The sequence below is a fragment of the Eptatretus burgeri genome, chromosome 8 (assembly GCF_056783735.1).
Source record: "Eptatretus burgeri isolate ZD-2024b chromosome 8, Ebu_testis_v1, whole genome shotgun sequence".
NCBI classification, from domain to species: Eukaryota; Metazoa; Chordata; class Myxini; order Myxiniformes; family Myxinidae; genus Eptatretus; species Eptatretus burgeri.
This window is the reverse complement of record NC_140968.1, coordinates 72,106,194-72,119,107: the sequence shown is the minus strand read 5'-3', so window position 1 is coordinate 72,119,107 and position 12,914 is coordinate 72,106,194. Positions and strand designations below refer to the sequence as shown.

General features: G+C 42.4%; 1 protein-coding gene across 1 annotated transcript in view; it reads right to left on the bottom strand.

Annotated features, from left to right (window-relative positions):
- Nucleotides 1-12,914, bottom strand: part of LOC147022025 (uncharacterized) — a 233,652-nt gene that overhangs the window by 183,666 nt on the left and 37,072 nt on the right. The window contains exons 8-11 of the mRNA XM_085892576.1: nucleotides 4,328-4,378; nucleotides 1,650-1,694; nucleotides 1,470-1,523; nucleotides 525-578 (exon numbers count right to left, since the gene is read on the bottom strand). Of these exons, the coding sequence (XP_085748702.1) occupies nucleotides 525-578; nucleotides 1,470-1,523; nucleotides 1,650-1,694; nucleotides 4,328-4,378 (204 nt within the window). The remainder of the gene's footprint in view (nucleotides 1-524; nucleotides 579-1,469; nucleotides 1,524-1,649; nucleotides 1,695-4,327; nucleotides 4,379-12,914) is intronic.

The window sequence follows — 12,914 nt, the reverse complement described above, 5'->3', positions numbered from 1 at the left end:
GCACCGCCAAGGTGGTGGTTTACAGCTTCGTCCCTATGGGCGATACCAACGTCTCCTCCAATGGCCGATAATCGAGATCTTGTCGTCGCCCTGCCAACTGCAACGAGCGCTCGCTTTCGGGGAATTCCCCACGTGGGACAACGTGCGCTGCGAACCCGAAGCTCGCGCCGCGAGGTCCGGGCTGATGACGTCACTCGCACACCGAACCTGCGCGGTTTCCCGTGCAGGCCCACACGAGCGTATCGTCCCGGAAACCCGCTCCACGTGTTCTGCGAACAGAACACGCGGCATGCATCACGTGGAGCTTCGCACTAGTAGACAATGGACTAACAGATAGTTTATTGGACTCGAACCAGGGTTCATCAAATCATGGATTCAGATGAGAACACTACCTGGATAAGAGATTCAAAATGTATAATCTGGATTGTAATCTAAACCACACCTGACTCCCCAGCATGACAGGAAATTGAGGATGTAGCAAATACACTGAATTTTATTTCTGGATGAGTGGATTGTATACTTACATCATCACCAATGATGCCAGGAAGACCGATAAATCCAGGTAGTCCCTGAGATCCCTAAACAGGTGATGCATGATCAGTACATGATATTACCTATTTTGAAGAATGTTTGCTCTTTATTTATTCATTAGTAGATTTGAAGTTTGTTTGCAAGTTGTTATAATATGGAAGGCTCTAGTCAGGGTCCTGCGAGGAGTGCTGTGCACAGAGCAATCTGTGGAGCTGGTACTATGGTGCACCTGAAAATTGTTTCATCACAGTGATATATACAAGTGACCAATATCTCAGATGCTTATTTGCCTTTGAACTGTTTCTTATGGTTTCAGTTCCAAGCCCAATTACAGATTTTCACCCCAGTGCGCTTTGCAGGCAGCGTTGTGCATCATGGTACCTTTAGTACCTGAGCCAAATTTTAAATTCTAGCTGTCCTGAACTATTGGGAGGGATGGGGGATGGGGGGGACGACACAATATCAACAGCATTGCCGAACACCAAAAATTTAGACAAATTGGTCAAAAGATGCTGCTTGTGAATAAATAAATCTTGATTTGTCCTGTGAGTTGAGCTGTTGCCTTTGGGAGAATGTCATTGCCCATAATTTCCATGTTGTAAATAAGTCAAACTGTGAGTTCATTATTACGAGCTGTATTAAGGATTTGCTTTCTCATTGCCCATAAGGTATGTCACTGTTAGCGTCAGGAAAAAGGAAATTGTAACAGGAGTTCTAAATTTTTATTGATTAATATTTATTTGGACACATATCTGCATGTCACTTTCTGTGATAATCAGAGTAAGACAATTAAACAAAAAATAACAATCAGATACAAAATTAAATTAAAATCATCTGGCACCATCAACTCCTCGTCTATAAAGCAAAGCAAATCCAAATATAGTTGCAAAATAAACTGTAAAATAATAAAATAATAATAACATCATCGAATAACTTACATGGAAACCAATATCTCCACGTTCAGCTTGAGGTCCTGGAAAGCCTGGTAAACCCTGTGAAAGGGATTAAAACTTTAAAAGGCTTAGCACATGTTATGAGAGGATTGTCTTCAATAGGGCCATGCCAAATTAATATACCTGATGATTCTTGCGGTTTGACTGAAACTGTACTGTACTCACCGGTTTTCCTCTATTCCCTGGTGGACCCTTTGGGCCAGAAGGTCCCTGTAAACAAAAAACAAACACAAAATTGCAAACTGTGAACTTCCTACAATTATACAGTATGATGTAGTCTATTCTCAAAAGCATGATTTTGGCCCAAACTCTAGATCTTACAGTTAAAAGTCTCAGTGTAAATCCTTACCTATTCTATAAAGAGATGTTTGTCTGTCTGTCTTTCTCTGTGTGTGTCACTATTTTTCTCAGAGATGGCTGAACGGATCTTCGTCAAACTTTCAGAGGTTTACGTGAATGCCGGGGAGTGTTTTCGGCAAAAAATGTGTTTTTTAAAAAAAATTGTTCTATAGCACCTAAGCACTTGTAGCTAAGTGAAAGGTAATATTAAATGATCCCCAACCCCATTTATTAGTGGTTGTAGGGAAATATTTTGGGCCCTCACAAAAAAATGGAAAAACGACAAAATTCGACACCATGACATCGACTGATAAGCCTCTGTCCACACTAAGTCTGCTTACTCTAATTTTGACCTAAAACCTCAAGACTATTTGACGTCAATATTTAATCAGTACATATGTCTCATGGTAGATGTACTTAGTTTAGTTCAAATCCCATCGCCAATGGTATCACATTAACAGGAGTTATATTGTGACCTCTGATCCTTGGCTTTTTTGTCTCGAATAATCTATCATGGATGGATGCACTGACAGAGGTATATACATATTTGTACCAACTTTGATTTAAATCCCTTCAGCTGTTCTCCAGTATCACATTTTTACCTGACATGACCTCTGCACTTTCACCTCTTGATGCCGAAATCTCATCAGTTCATCTTTGCATCTCTCTATAATTCCAGCAATCTCTGTGTTTGTGTGTCTGTCTGTTTGTCTGCGACCGCCGTTTCTCGACGACCGCCGGTCCGATCTCATTGAAACTTGCCAGGAATATTGCCGGGGACCCGCGGATGTGCCTTTTCGAGGTTTGATATCGATCGGACGAGCAGTTCCCAAGTTACGGCCATGTATCTGTGAACCAATGACAGGACACAGTGCTATGACATCACGAATGACGTCACAATTAATGTTTATTTATTTTATTTTATTTTTGAAGGAATAAAATAATATAATAATTTATTAATATAATTAAAAATAATTTATTAATAAAATAAATTTTATTTTATTTGAATTTTTTTATTTTATTTTTTCCCATGATTGACGTCACAATTCTTCTTCTTCGTTTGGTATGACGTCACAATCGACACTGGGGACCTGGGTATGTGCCTTTTCAAAGTTTGATATCGTTCTTCCTCATCCATTTCAGCTGTTTCCCAAGTGTCTCCCAAGGTTTGAAAGCTGTTCTTTCCCAAGGTTTGAATTAATTAATTAATCCCAAGGTTTGATTATTATTTAATTATTACTTTATTTAATTATTTGCTCCCAAGGTTTGATTATTATTCAAATTATTAATTAATCCCAAGGTTTGAATTTTCCCGAGGGAAACAGCTGTTTCCCAAGGGTTTGAGAGCTGTTTTTTCCCAAGGTTGGAATTAATCGTTGTGCTTTGTATACATTTGTGAATACATTTACAGAGAGAGGGGTGAGAGAGAAGGGCGAGAGAGGGGGTGAGGGGGGGCAAGAGAGGGGAGGGAGAGAGGAGGGGGAAAGAGGATGGGGAGAGAGAAGGAAGAGAGGAGGGGGGGAGAGAAGGGCAAGATAGGGGGTGAGAGAGAGGGGCGTCACAATTCTTCTTCTTCGTTTGATATGACGTCACAATTGATGCTGGGGACCTGATACTGCAGGCACGAAGCTGCATCTCCTGGCACACACCTATGGGCACGCCCCTACGGGCCCGCACTCGTCATAATAAAGGATATACCTATAGCAAGTTTGGTCAAAATCCCATTTATGGCTCACAAGTTAGCAAAGTAACAAAATTTTTACCTAATGTGACCTCTGACCTTTGACTTATTGACCCCATAATCTAATCAGTTTATCATTACATTATTATACATACTTGCACCAAGTTTGACTTGGATCCCTTTAGCCGTTCACCTGACATGACCTCTGACCTTTTACCTTTGACATCTTGATGTCAAAATCTAATCAGTTCATCTTTGCATCATAATGTATACTTCTCACAAGTTTGGTCAAAATCCCATCAATGGTTCACAAGTTAGTACGACAACAGAATTTTTACCTAACAGGAACTTTGACCTTTAACCTATTGACCCAATAATCTTAGCAGTTCATCTTCACATCATTATACATACATGTAGCAAGTTTGATTTGTATCCGTTCAGCTGTTCTTAAGTTATCACGGTAATGAAAACCTATGACGGACGGACGGACAACCTGAAAACATCATGCCTCCGGTGATTTCATCAAGGAGGCATACAACAAGATTTGATTTCTTCAATATCCCAATAGGATTAGAACAGTTTTTCTTCCCAATAATCATTTGTTAAATTTAGAAATCGAAGGGAATGTTAAACTGATGGAATTTAAAGCCACACGATTTTCAATCTGAAAAGATTCCTTATGTTTGGAGCAGATCAGTTTGCATGTACCAAAAGAGACTCCGATTAAATTCTTGCTGCAGCACCAACAATCTTCAAGAGTACCTTGTCCTCTCTAAAGATTAAGTTTTCTTTCCATCAAAATATACTGTCATACTCAACTTACCTGTTGTCCAAACCTCTCCACATATAAGCCTTCCATTACTGGAACAGGACTCTGTAAAAAATAGTAAAATAAACACAAAGCCATTCAAACAATCGTGAAATAAAGCACAAACCTACTTTTGGCAATACAGTATGTCAAAATACTTGTAGATTAATATAATTCAGTGTTATCCAAAATAACCGACAAGGGTATCATACTTTCTTAGTCGAAGGAATAAGATGTTTTCTGTTACCTATGCATTAGTGCCATTTCCTTGTCATTATTTCAATTATCTAGTTCATCCACCACCACCACCACCACCACCACCAGATATATCTACGTACTATAAACATGCCTATGGATCGTGAATGGGCTGGAGTTGCTGCGAGCCGTTCTGGCCAAGCAAGTGTGAACAGCTCGACATATCCATTTAACACGTTGACCAGGAAGGATGGAGTGAGATGGGAAATGGGATGAGCTATCCAAGTGGAAGCATATGTAAAGGCAATGGCTAATGTTGTGAGCCCATCAACAATAGTTGCTGCCTCAAAAATGTACGAAAGGGCCGTGTTCTTCCTCAAATCCGAAGCTGAAGCAAATAAGGCGATACAGAAAGGGATTGTTGTGGGAGGATTATTTGTACAAGTTGAACTGCTCTCGAGTCTTGGTACACGGATTACCTTGTCCAACGTTCCTCCTTTCATGGCCAAAAATGTAGTTTTGCCTTTTCTGGAGTGATTGGGAGTGCTAAGATCACCTATCGGGCCTGTATCTCAAAGTTATCGTGAGCCTGCCCTACGTCATATCCCGCCTTTCAAAAGACAGGTCTCAATAGAATTGAGAAATGACACGGAATGTTAGCGATCCTTTGTTATTCCTTTTTAAGAGAAGAGTTACAAGATATTTTATATGACTAATACATACAAAACTTGTTGTTTTGAATGTAAGGCAAAGGACCACGTGAGAGCAGACTGCCCTACGATCTTGAAAGAAGTGTCTACTCCTTAGGACCTTGACAAGCCGAAGGAAAAGACAAGTGTCATTCCAGAAGTTTCTGTATTGTCTTCTCATCCTGGCCCTTCTTCTGCTGAAGATCAATGGCAGACAGTGAGGGTAGGGAAGGGGAAGAGAGTGCAGAAGAGAAAATCAGAACCAGAAGACAAAGGGACTGCTGATCGAACTGACGTTGAAGACGCAGCCGACAAGGACTTGAAGCGATCCGCAAGGTCAAGTGTTTTGGAGGGGACAGAAATTGTAACCCCATTGGTGCAAATGGAAAATGAGGAAGATGCTGTTCCTGAAGTTACAGATCATGGGAAGTATTTGCTGCCAGATGCACCCAAAGACCTGTTGAGGAGTAAACAAAAATATGGATCATCCATGAACAAGCCTGGCATGGTAATGAAGAATGATTCTGTGGCGTCTCCTTACCTGTCAGAGTCAAATGAGACTGAGATGTCTGTCGCTAACACAGTACATCCAGACAAATCAACAACAACTGAAATGAGGATTCATCATAATTCAATGATTGATGCATCCAAGGCAGCAGTTCTGCATGAAAGGACCGCCAATGAAGCATCAAAATAAACTGTAGAACCCCTTCTTGTTGTGACAGACAGGCAGAAGGTACTGGTCTTACAAGCGACAAAGGTGTTACCTGCACTGACCAAGGTCTCAAGTGCTGCCACAATGTCCACAGTAAATGTAGACAGCAAAGTCGAGCACAGTTCTACCGTAGCACCTCAAACGGATGATCTCCCTGTCCATACCATCAAAGCGTCTTCAATCCCTATATCTTTGCCAAGCGGTGAAGCAAGGACTGCTTCGTTAGTACCAACGGAGTGTTCATCTGTGTCATCAGGAGAAGATGCAAAGTCAGTTTTAAGTGATGACAAGGTAGAAGTTTTGTCATACATTGCAGATGTACCAAAGGAGAAAGACAATGAGCTCCCAGACAGTGAAGATGAGGAGAGCATCGGTGACTGGGAAGGGGATCAAGGATCATTAACGGGTATTGAATCGGAACTGCCCTGAGAGCATCGTTCGTGTATTCCTGCCTATGAAATATTAGAGTTGCTTGAGCAAAGTTTGCACAGTTGGAAGAAAGTTGAAACTGCTCCAAAGCGGTGGAAAGATTACAAAACACTCGTGCATTCCTTGTATATACTGAGGAGAGATGGACAAAAAAGCAAGACTTCAGGTTCGGCTGAGCAAGTCCGAGTCAGGAAGTTTCTTGCAAAGTTGCTCGGTCATGGGGCGAAGCATGAGTTGGCTTAGACTGTGTTTCTCCTTCTATAACTCTCATGATATGTAATGACAGCATTATGTTTTCACCTGAGATTGCTGAATGTTAACGGGCATAAAGATGCATTTCGTTTGCACCAAGTACTGTCATTCTGTTTAAAGGAGAAACTTGGAGTAGCCTTTCTACAGGAGACCTACACAACCCAAGAGGCTGCCTTCCGTGGGGAAAATCAATGGGACGGATTGACTTTTTTCAGTCACCTCACGGATACATCTTGCCGAGTGGCTATCCTCTTTTCGCCAAGTGTGAAACCTGAAATACTTGTTGTAAATGAAGTCAATTTGGGTCGTTTGTTACATGTAAAGGTAAGGCTTGAAGATTTTGTTGTTAACTTCGTCAACATTTATGCACCATGTATAGGAGCTGCAAGGGTGTGGTTCTTTGACCACATGCGGAGATTCATGCTCACCTTGCCTGACGAAGAGTGTGTGATTCTTGGAGGGGATTTTAATTGCACTCTCAATCCCTCCCTAGATAGTGTTGGTGAAGAACCGCACAGTCCTTCTGCTAAAGTATTACAACAAGTGGCAACACTGTTCAACCTGAGAGACATTTGGCATGTACAACATCCCACAGATAAATCATTTACTTACACTAGTATGAGGGGTGGTAATATCTAGCAATCCCGACTAGACCGATTTTACTTGTCTCACCGTTGGTGCAGGAGCGCAAGTTGCTCCGTTATAAAATTTGCACATTTTGCAGATCATCATCTGGCCTGGATTAAGCTTTCCTTGGCTGAGGCAAGGCATTACACTGGGTTTTGGCATCTCAACAATGCTTTAGTCAAGGTTTAAGCTCTTTTGTTAAACTTTAGCAACTTTTTGAATGCCTGGAGGGATAGAAAAGGAGATTTTTGTTCACTTGGACTCTGGTGGGACGTTTGGAAAGCACGGCTGAAATTGTTATGCCAGGAATACTCGTATGGATCGAGCAAAGCAATTGGAGTAGAAATTGCTAAGCTCGAAGAGGAATTGTTGCATCTTGAGCGTCGCCTGACCACACTTACCCCTGCTGAATTGCACGCTTATGATGTAAAGAAGAACACCCTCAAAGCATGTAGTCGTATAAAGGCACGAGGAACATTCGTTTGCTTTCAGTTGCAGTTTCTTATTGAGGATGAATATGCCCTGAGTTATCTCAAAACTTTGGAAAAGCACAAAGGTCGATTTAGGACGATATCCAGTGTTCTGGCAGAATATGGCTCCTTGCTCAATGATTCTGAGAGTGTTCATGAACAAATTCAAGGTTTTTATGCTCAAATCTACTCGGGTAAGGTGGATGTGGATGCTTGTGGCACTTTGTGGAACGGCCTCCCTGAAGCGACTCCAGAATACAGAGAGCGACTAGAAGCTCCATTTTCTCTGGAAGAATTACCAATTGCTCTGCATAGCCTGTCGATGGATAAGTCCCCTGGAGTGGATGGCTTGTCTTGTGAATTTTACACCAAAGTATGGGATTTGATCGGACTTGACTACCTTAGTGTAGCTCAGGAAGCAGGTGATACAGGCCAAATGCCACCGTCTTTGAGGCGAGCAACCTTGGCTTTTATTCCTAAGGAGACTTGAGGGACATAGGAACTATCGGCCAGTGTCTCTGTTGTGTGTGAACTACAAAATCATGGAAAAATGCTGTCAAATCGTCTGGGACTGGTGTTTCCAAAATTAATCAGCCCTGACCAGTCATAGGTCATCCCTGGCAGAACAATATGTGACAACATATCCCTGGTCAGAGACTTAATACAGTATGTTCACAAGACTCAGACTCAAGTTGGATTCCTTTCCTTGGATCAAGAGAAAGCTTTTAACCAAATGAACCATGATTACCTCTTTGAGACCCTGCTAACTTTTGGGTTGAGGAGGAGATACGTAGGCATGATCCAGACGTTGTACATGTCGGCAGAATGCCTAGTTAAAGTCAATGGTCACTTGCTCGCCCCCTTTCCATTCAAAAGAGGAATAAGACAAGGATGTCCCTTGTCCGGCCAACTTTATTCCCTGTGCATCGAACCCTTCCTTTGTTTGATGAGGCCAAGGCGAACTGGCATGGTGGTACCAAACAACAGGCTCTCCCTCATACTTTCTGCATACGCAGACGACTTCCTTGCTTTTGCCAGCAGTGCAAGGGACATGCAAGCCATTTATGATTGTCAGCGGGTCTACTCAACAGCATCGTCTGCGACAATAAATTGGAGGAAAAGTTCTGGGCTTCTGATTGGACCAATGCAGATCACAGAGTTCCCAAAATCTTTTCAGGAATTGACATGGAGTCACAATGAACTAAAATACTTGGGGGTGCATTTGTCCACCTCAAGTGGGTGCTCACCACTTGTCATGTGGAACACTTTAGGGGACAATATAGAAGCAAAGTTGAGAGACTGGAGTGGGCTGCTAAAAGTCCTGTCACTGAGAGGGAAAACACTCCGAATTAAACAATTTATCAATCCAAAGTTGACGTTTAAGATCTCTTGCATAAGCATTGCAGAGGAGTTTCTGGTTGAGATGCAGAGGAAGTTGTTGAACTACTTTTGGAATGGCAAACACTGGGTTTCCTTGGGCATTCTTAGCTTGCCCTTAGATGAAGGTGGACAGTTTTTTCCTTGCCTTTGAAGCCACTATCACACATCCAGGCTGAAGACCATTCAACATGCATGCGAATCCTGCCCCGCAATGGTGTTCACTGGCGTCGTACTTTTTCAGCAAAGTGTTAAATCTTGGGTACGAAAGGCATATTTTTACCATTACTTCACACAGCCTGTCAAGTTCGACATTGCCTCTCTTTTATCAAGAAATGCTGAGGGCTTGGCATGTTGCTGACATCAGAAGAACAGATCCTTCTCCAAGCAAAGACTTCTGTGAAGAACCACTCTTTCTCAACCCTCTTCTACAAGACCCAACCCTGGCTTCATGCTCATTAAGAAGGAAGCTCTTGACTGGTAATATATCCACAGTGGGAGACCTTCTAAATGATAGGAAGAGAGGCCTTCTCTCATTAGAGGAACTCGCAGTGAAAATGGGCTGACGGACAATTAGAATCCCCTCAAGGATACTCCAAGAGGTTAAAATATCCATCCCTCCTGATTGTTTGGCATATCTAGAGAATCCCAATGAGGGTGACGGAACTTTGCAGATGTCCAGCAACAACTTCATGGACTTTAAAATCGAACCACGACATTGCGAGCACCATCAGCCACCACCTGCACACAACATGGGTTGGCCCCTTAACGCAGCTAAAATGTCCTTCCATGGGCTGTCGAGGAAGAACATATACCTGCTGGTCACGCATTCGCTCCACTACATGGCTCTTGCAACCCGACGGGATACTCCCTGGCGTGAGATTCTTCCACTTACTTTTCAGTCATCCATGTTGGAGTTCGCTCGATCTTTACCCAACGCCAAGAACAATGGCGGACTTAAGTTGGAGATTGCTGCATGGTGCCTTAAGCTCTGGAGCCATGATGCGGAATTTCACAAACGTCCCAGAGGAATGCTGCTTTTGTGGTGAAAGAGACACGGTATTTCACATGCACTTACAATGTCGCCATCTTCAGCCAATTTTCTTGCAGATGAAAAACTTACTTTTGTGCTTCTGGCTTCACTTCTCACCAACACTCTTCATCATCGGACACCCGGTGAAGAAGCAGAGCAAGTCACGAGATCTCCCTGTCAACTTTATTTTAATTTGTGCAAAGATGGCAATATATAAAACTTGGAAGGCAAAAATTGAGAGGAATGTGGTGGAACACAGTGCTGTGAGCCTGAAAGGCTCGATACACTCACGCATTGTCTCAGAAAATAAGGCGGCAGAATATGGTAACACTGTTCAAAATTTTAAGGAAACTTGGACCACAAACGAAGCACTTTGTAGTATCTCTCCACAAAGCACTTTGCTCTTATTCGTATAAATGTGTTATTTTGGTAATTTGTTTTTTCTTCCCCTCCCTTTCTCTCTTGGTGCTGCTTTCTCTTAAAATGCTCCACCTTACCTACTGCAGTCCTGACTGTGTACTATCAGAGGTGAGGAGAGCGAGCGACATTAAATAGAATAGTGGCAATTCCAACAAAGTACTTCTACTACAACTACGACTATTACTTGAATGGCCCAACTATTTTTATCTTCTTATTCCAAAATATCCAAATAGGTTAAAGATAAAGGAGAAGACAACCATATCACGAAATTGGGATTGATAGACATATATATGTGGTTCCTGATGCTGTTACCATAGAAAGCATGTTTTTGGCTCTAAAGCCATTTTTGAAAAGATGTGAAACGTTTTGAACCCCTCTCTCCCCAAAAGTGGCCTTGGTTTTATCAGGATGTAAGAGTACAAGTAGTACACGATTGTGAGCACAGCAGGCTACCTCAGTATTGAGCATTGTGTTGGAGAATGATGTACAGTCATTTTTAGATCCTCGTGGAGGATCTCTAAGTGTTACTCACGTTGTTGTTCTTCATCTTCTTCTTGTGGACTTTTTTGTTTCACAGCCTACAATTTTCATCGAAACTTCCTGAAACTTGGCATATATATGTAAAAATACCCTGCGCAGACAGTAACCATCTCCGATTTTGGAAATTCTTCCTCGAAAAAAAAGTTGACGTTATAATATCGCCGCTAATGGAAATCGCCTCTACCATTATCTCCGAAACTTGGCAAGCTGTTTGAATTTTGTTTGCGGGAATCAAGCCGGGCATTAGCACAGATCATTTATTGCAAACCTGATACATCACATGACGTCATATTCGTTTTTATGACGTCATCATTAAGAGGACGAAGATCTTAGCTCATTTGAACTTGTTTCGGAATGAGTTTTAGAATAGATCGGAAAAAGTTGAAAATATAAAACGATTTAATTACTCTTCAATTTGCAAAAACATTTTTTTATCACAATTCAATCAAATTTAACATACCCATCGCATCTGACACCTGGTTCATGATTTGAGCAACAATTAAAGGGTTCAAATCCCAAATGCAATGTATGTTTCTCCATTTTCTAATTATGTCCTTATAATTAATGTAAAAGCACACTGATGTCTCGGAATGTTTGTGTCCTCCTTGTGATAAACACACAAGCTCTACTACAAGCTTAAGATGAATTTAAAAAAATTCTGCACTATTCTTCTTCTTCTTCTTCTTCTTTCGTATGCAAGACGTGGCTGCAGGTAGCCCCGTTTTCTGGGAGGCGTGGCTGTGCAGCTGAAGCAATGCCCTCTCTCGGTAAGAGCAGGAATTTGGAATTGGTTTAAGGTACCAGTGATAACTCGCCTTCCTTCCATAACGGACACTGTGAGATATTTAATGTCCACTAACGAATACTACCAGGCACTAGGACACCCAGCGCAATGTCCATCCGAGGGACGGCACATGCATTGATGGCTTGCTCTGCACGTGAAACACCAGGATGACAGTTTATAGCTCGGCTGAGATTCAAACCCAAGTTGGATAGCACAGAGACATGTGTGCATATTTGTAGACTCTCCTGCGAGCTTACACTCTACACTATAATGCAGGGTCATGTTCCTCAACTATTTGGAGCAGTGATTCCCAAACTTTTTTGTCCTTGACCCAAAATTTGAAATCACATTCACTTCGCGACCCAAATGGTACCGGGACCTCCTTGGTTCCGACACCTTTTTTTTGTATACCTTGTCGAGGCTTGTATGAGAACTATCACACAATACACAGCAAGGGGGGCATGAGACAAGAGGGGTGGGAATGGGAAGGACAAAACAGTGGGGAACAGAGACATTAGGAGATCTGTGGAAGGGAGATGGATGTGGTGGAGAACATGGGGAATACAAGATGGACATTACAGGGACTTTCAGGAAGGAAAGCAGGGAATTTGAAGGAGTGGGATTGGGGTGGATTAACGGGGGAAGAAAAGATCAAGGATTTGGATGAAGGATGATAAGAGGTGGTGGTAAACAGCTGTTTTGAAGGCCTGGAGGGAATAATGGGATTGAACAGAGGGAGGGAGTTTATTCCAAAGACGGGAAAAAAGAGAAATGAAAGAGTGAAGGTGAGCAGTGATTCGTGATTTTGGTAGTTTCACCAGAAGGGGGTTGTTGGCGGACCTTGAGCACCCTGCAGAAATATGGTGGGGACAAATCGCAGACAGAGCAGGGGGGCGGGACAGGAGAGGAGACGGTAGAAGACAAAAAGATCACTGACCTGCCTGCGGTGATTGAGTGAGAGGCCCAAAGACTCAGCCTCATTGCGGGAGATGCCAATGATCCGAAATGCCTTGGTTTCCACAGCGTGAAGCCGAGAAAGGTGGGAGGCAGGAATACCAGCCCAGAGGGGAG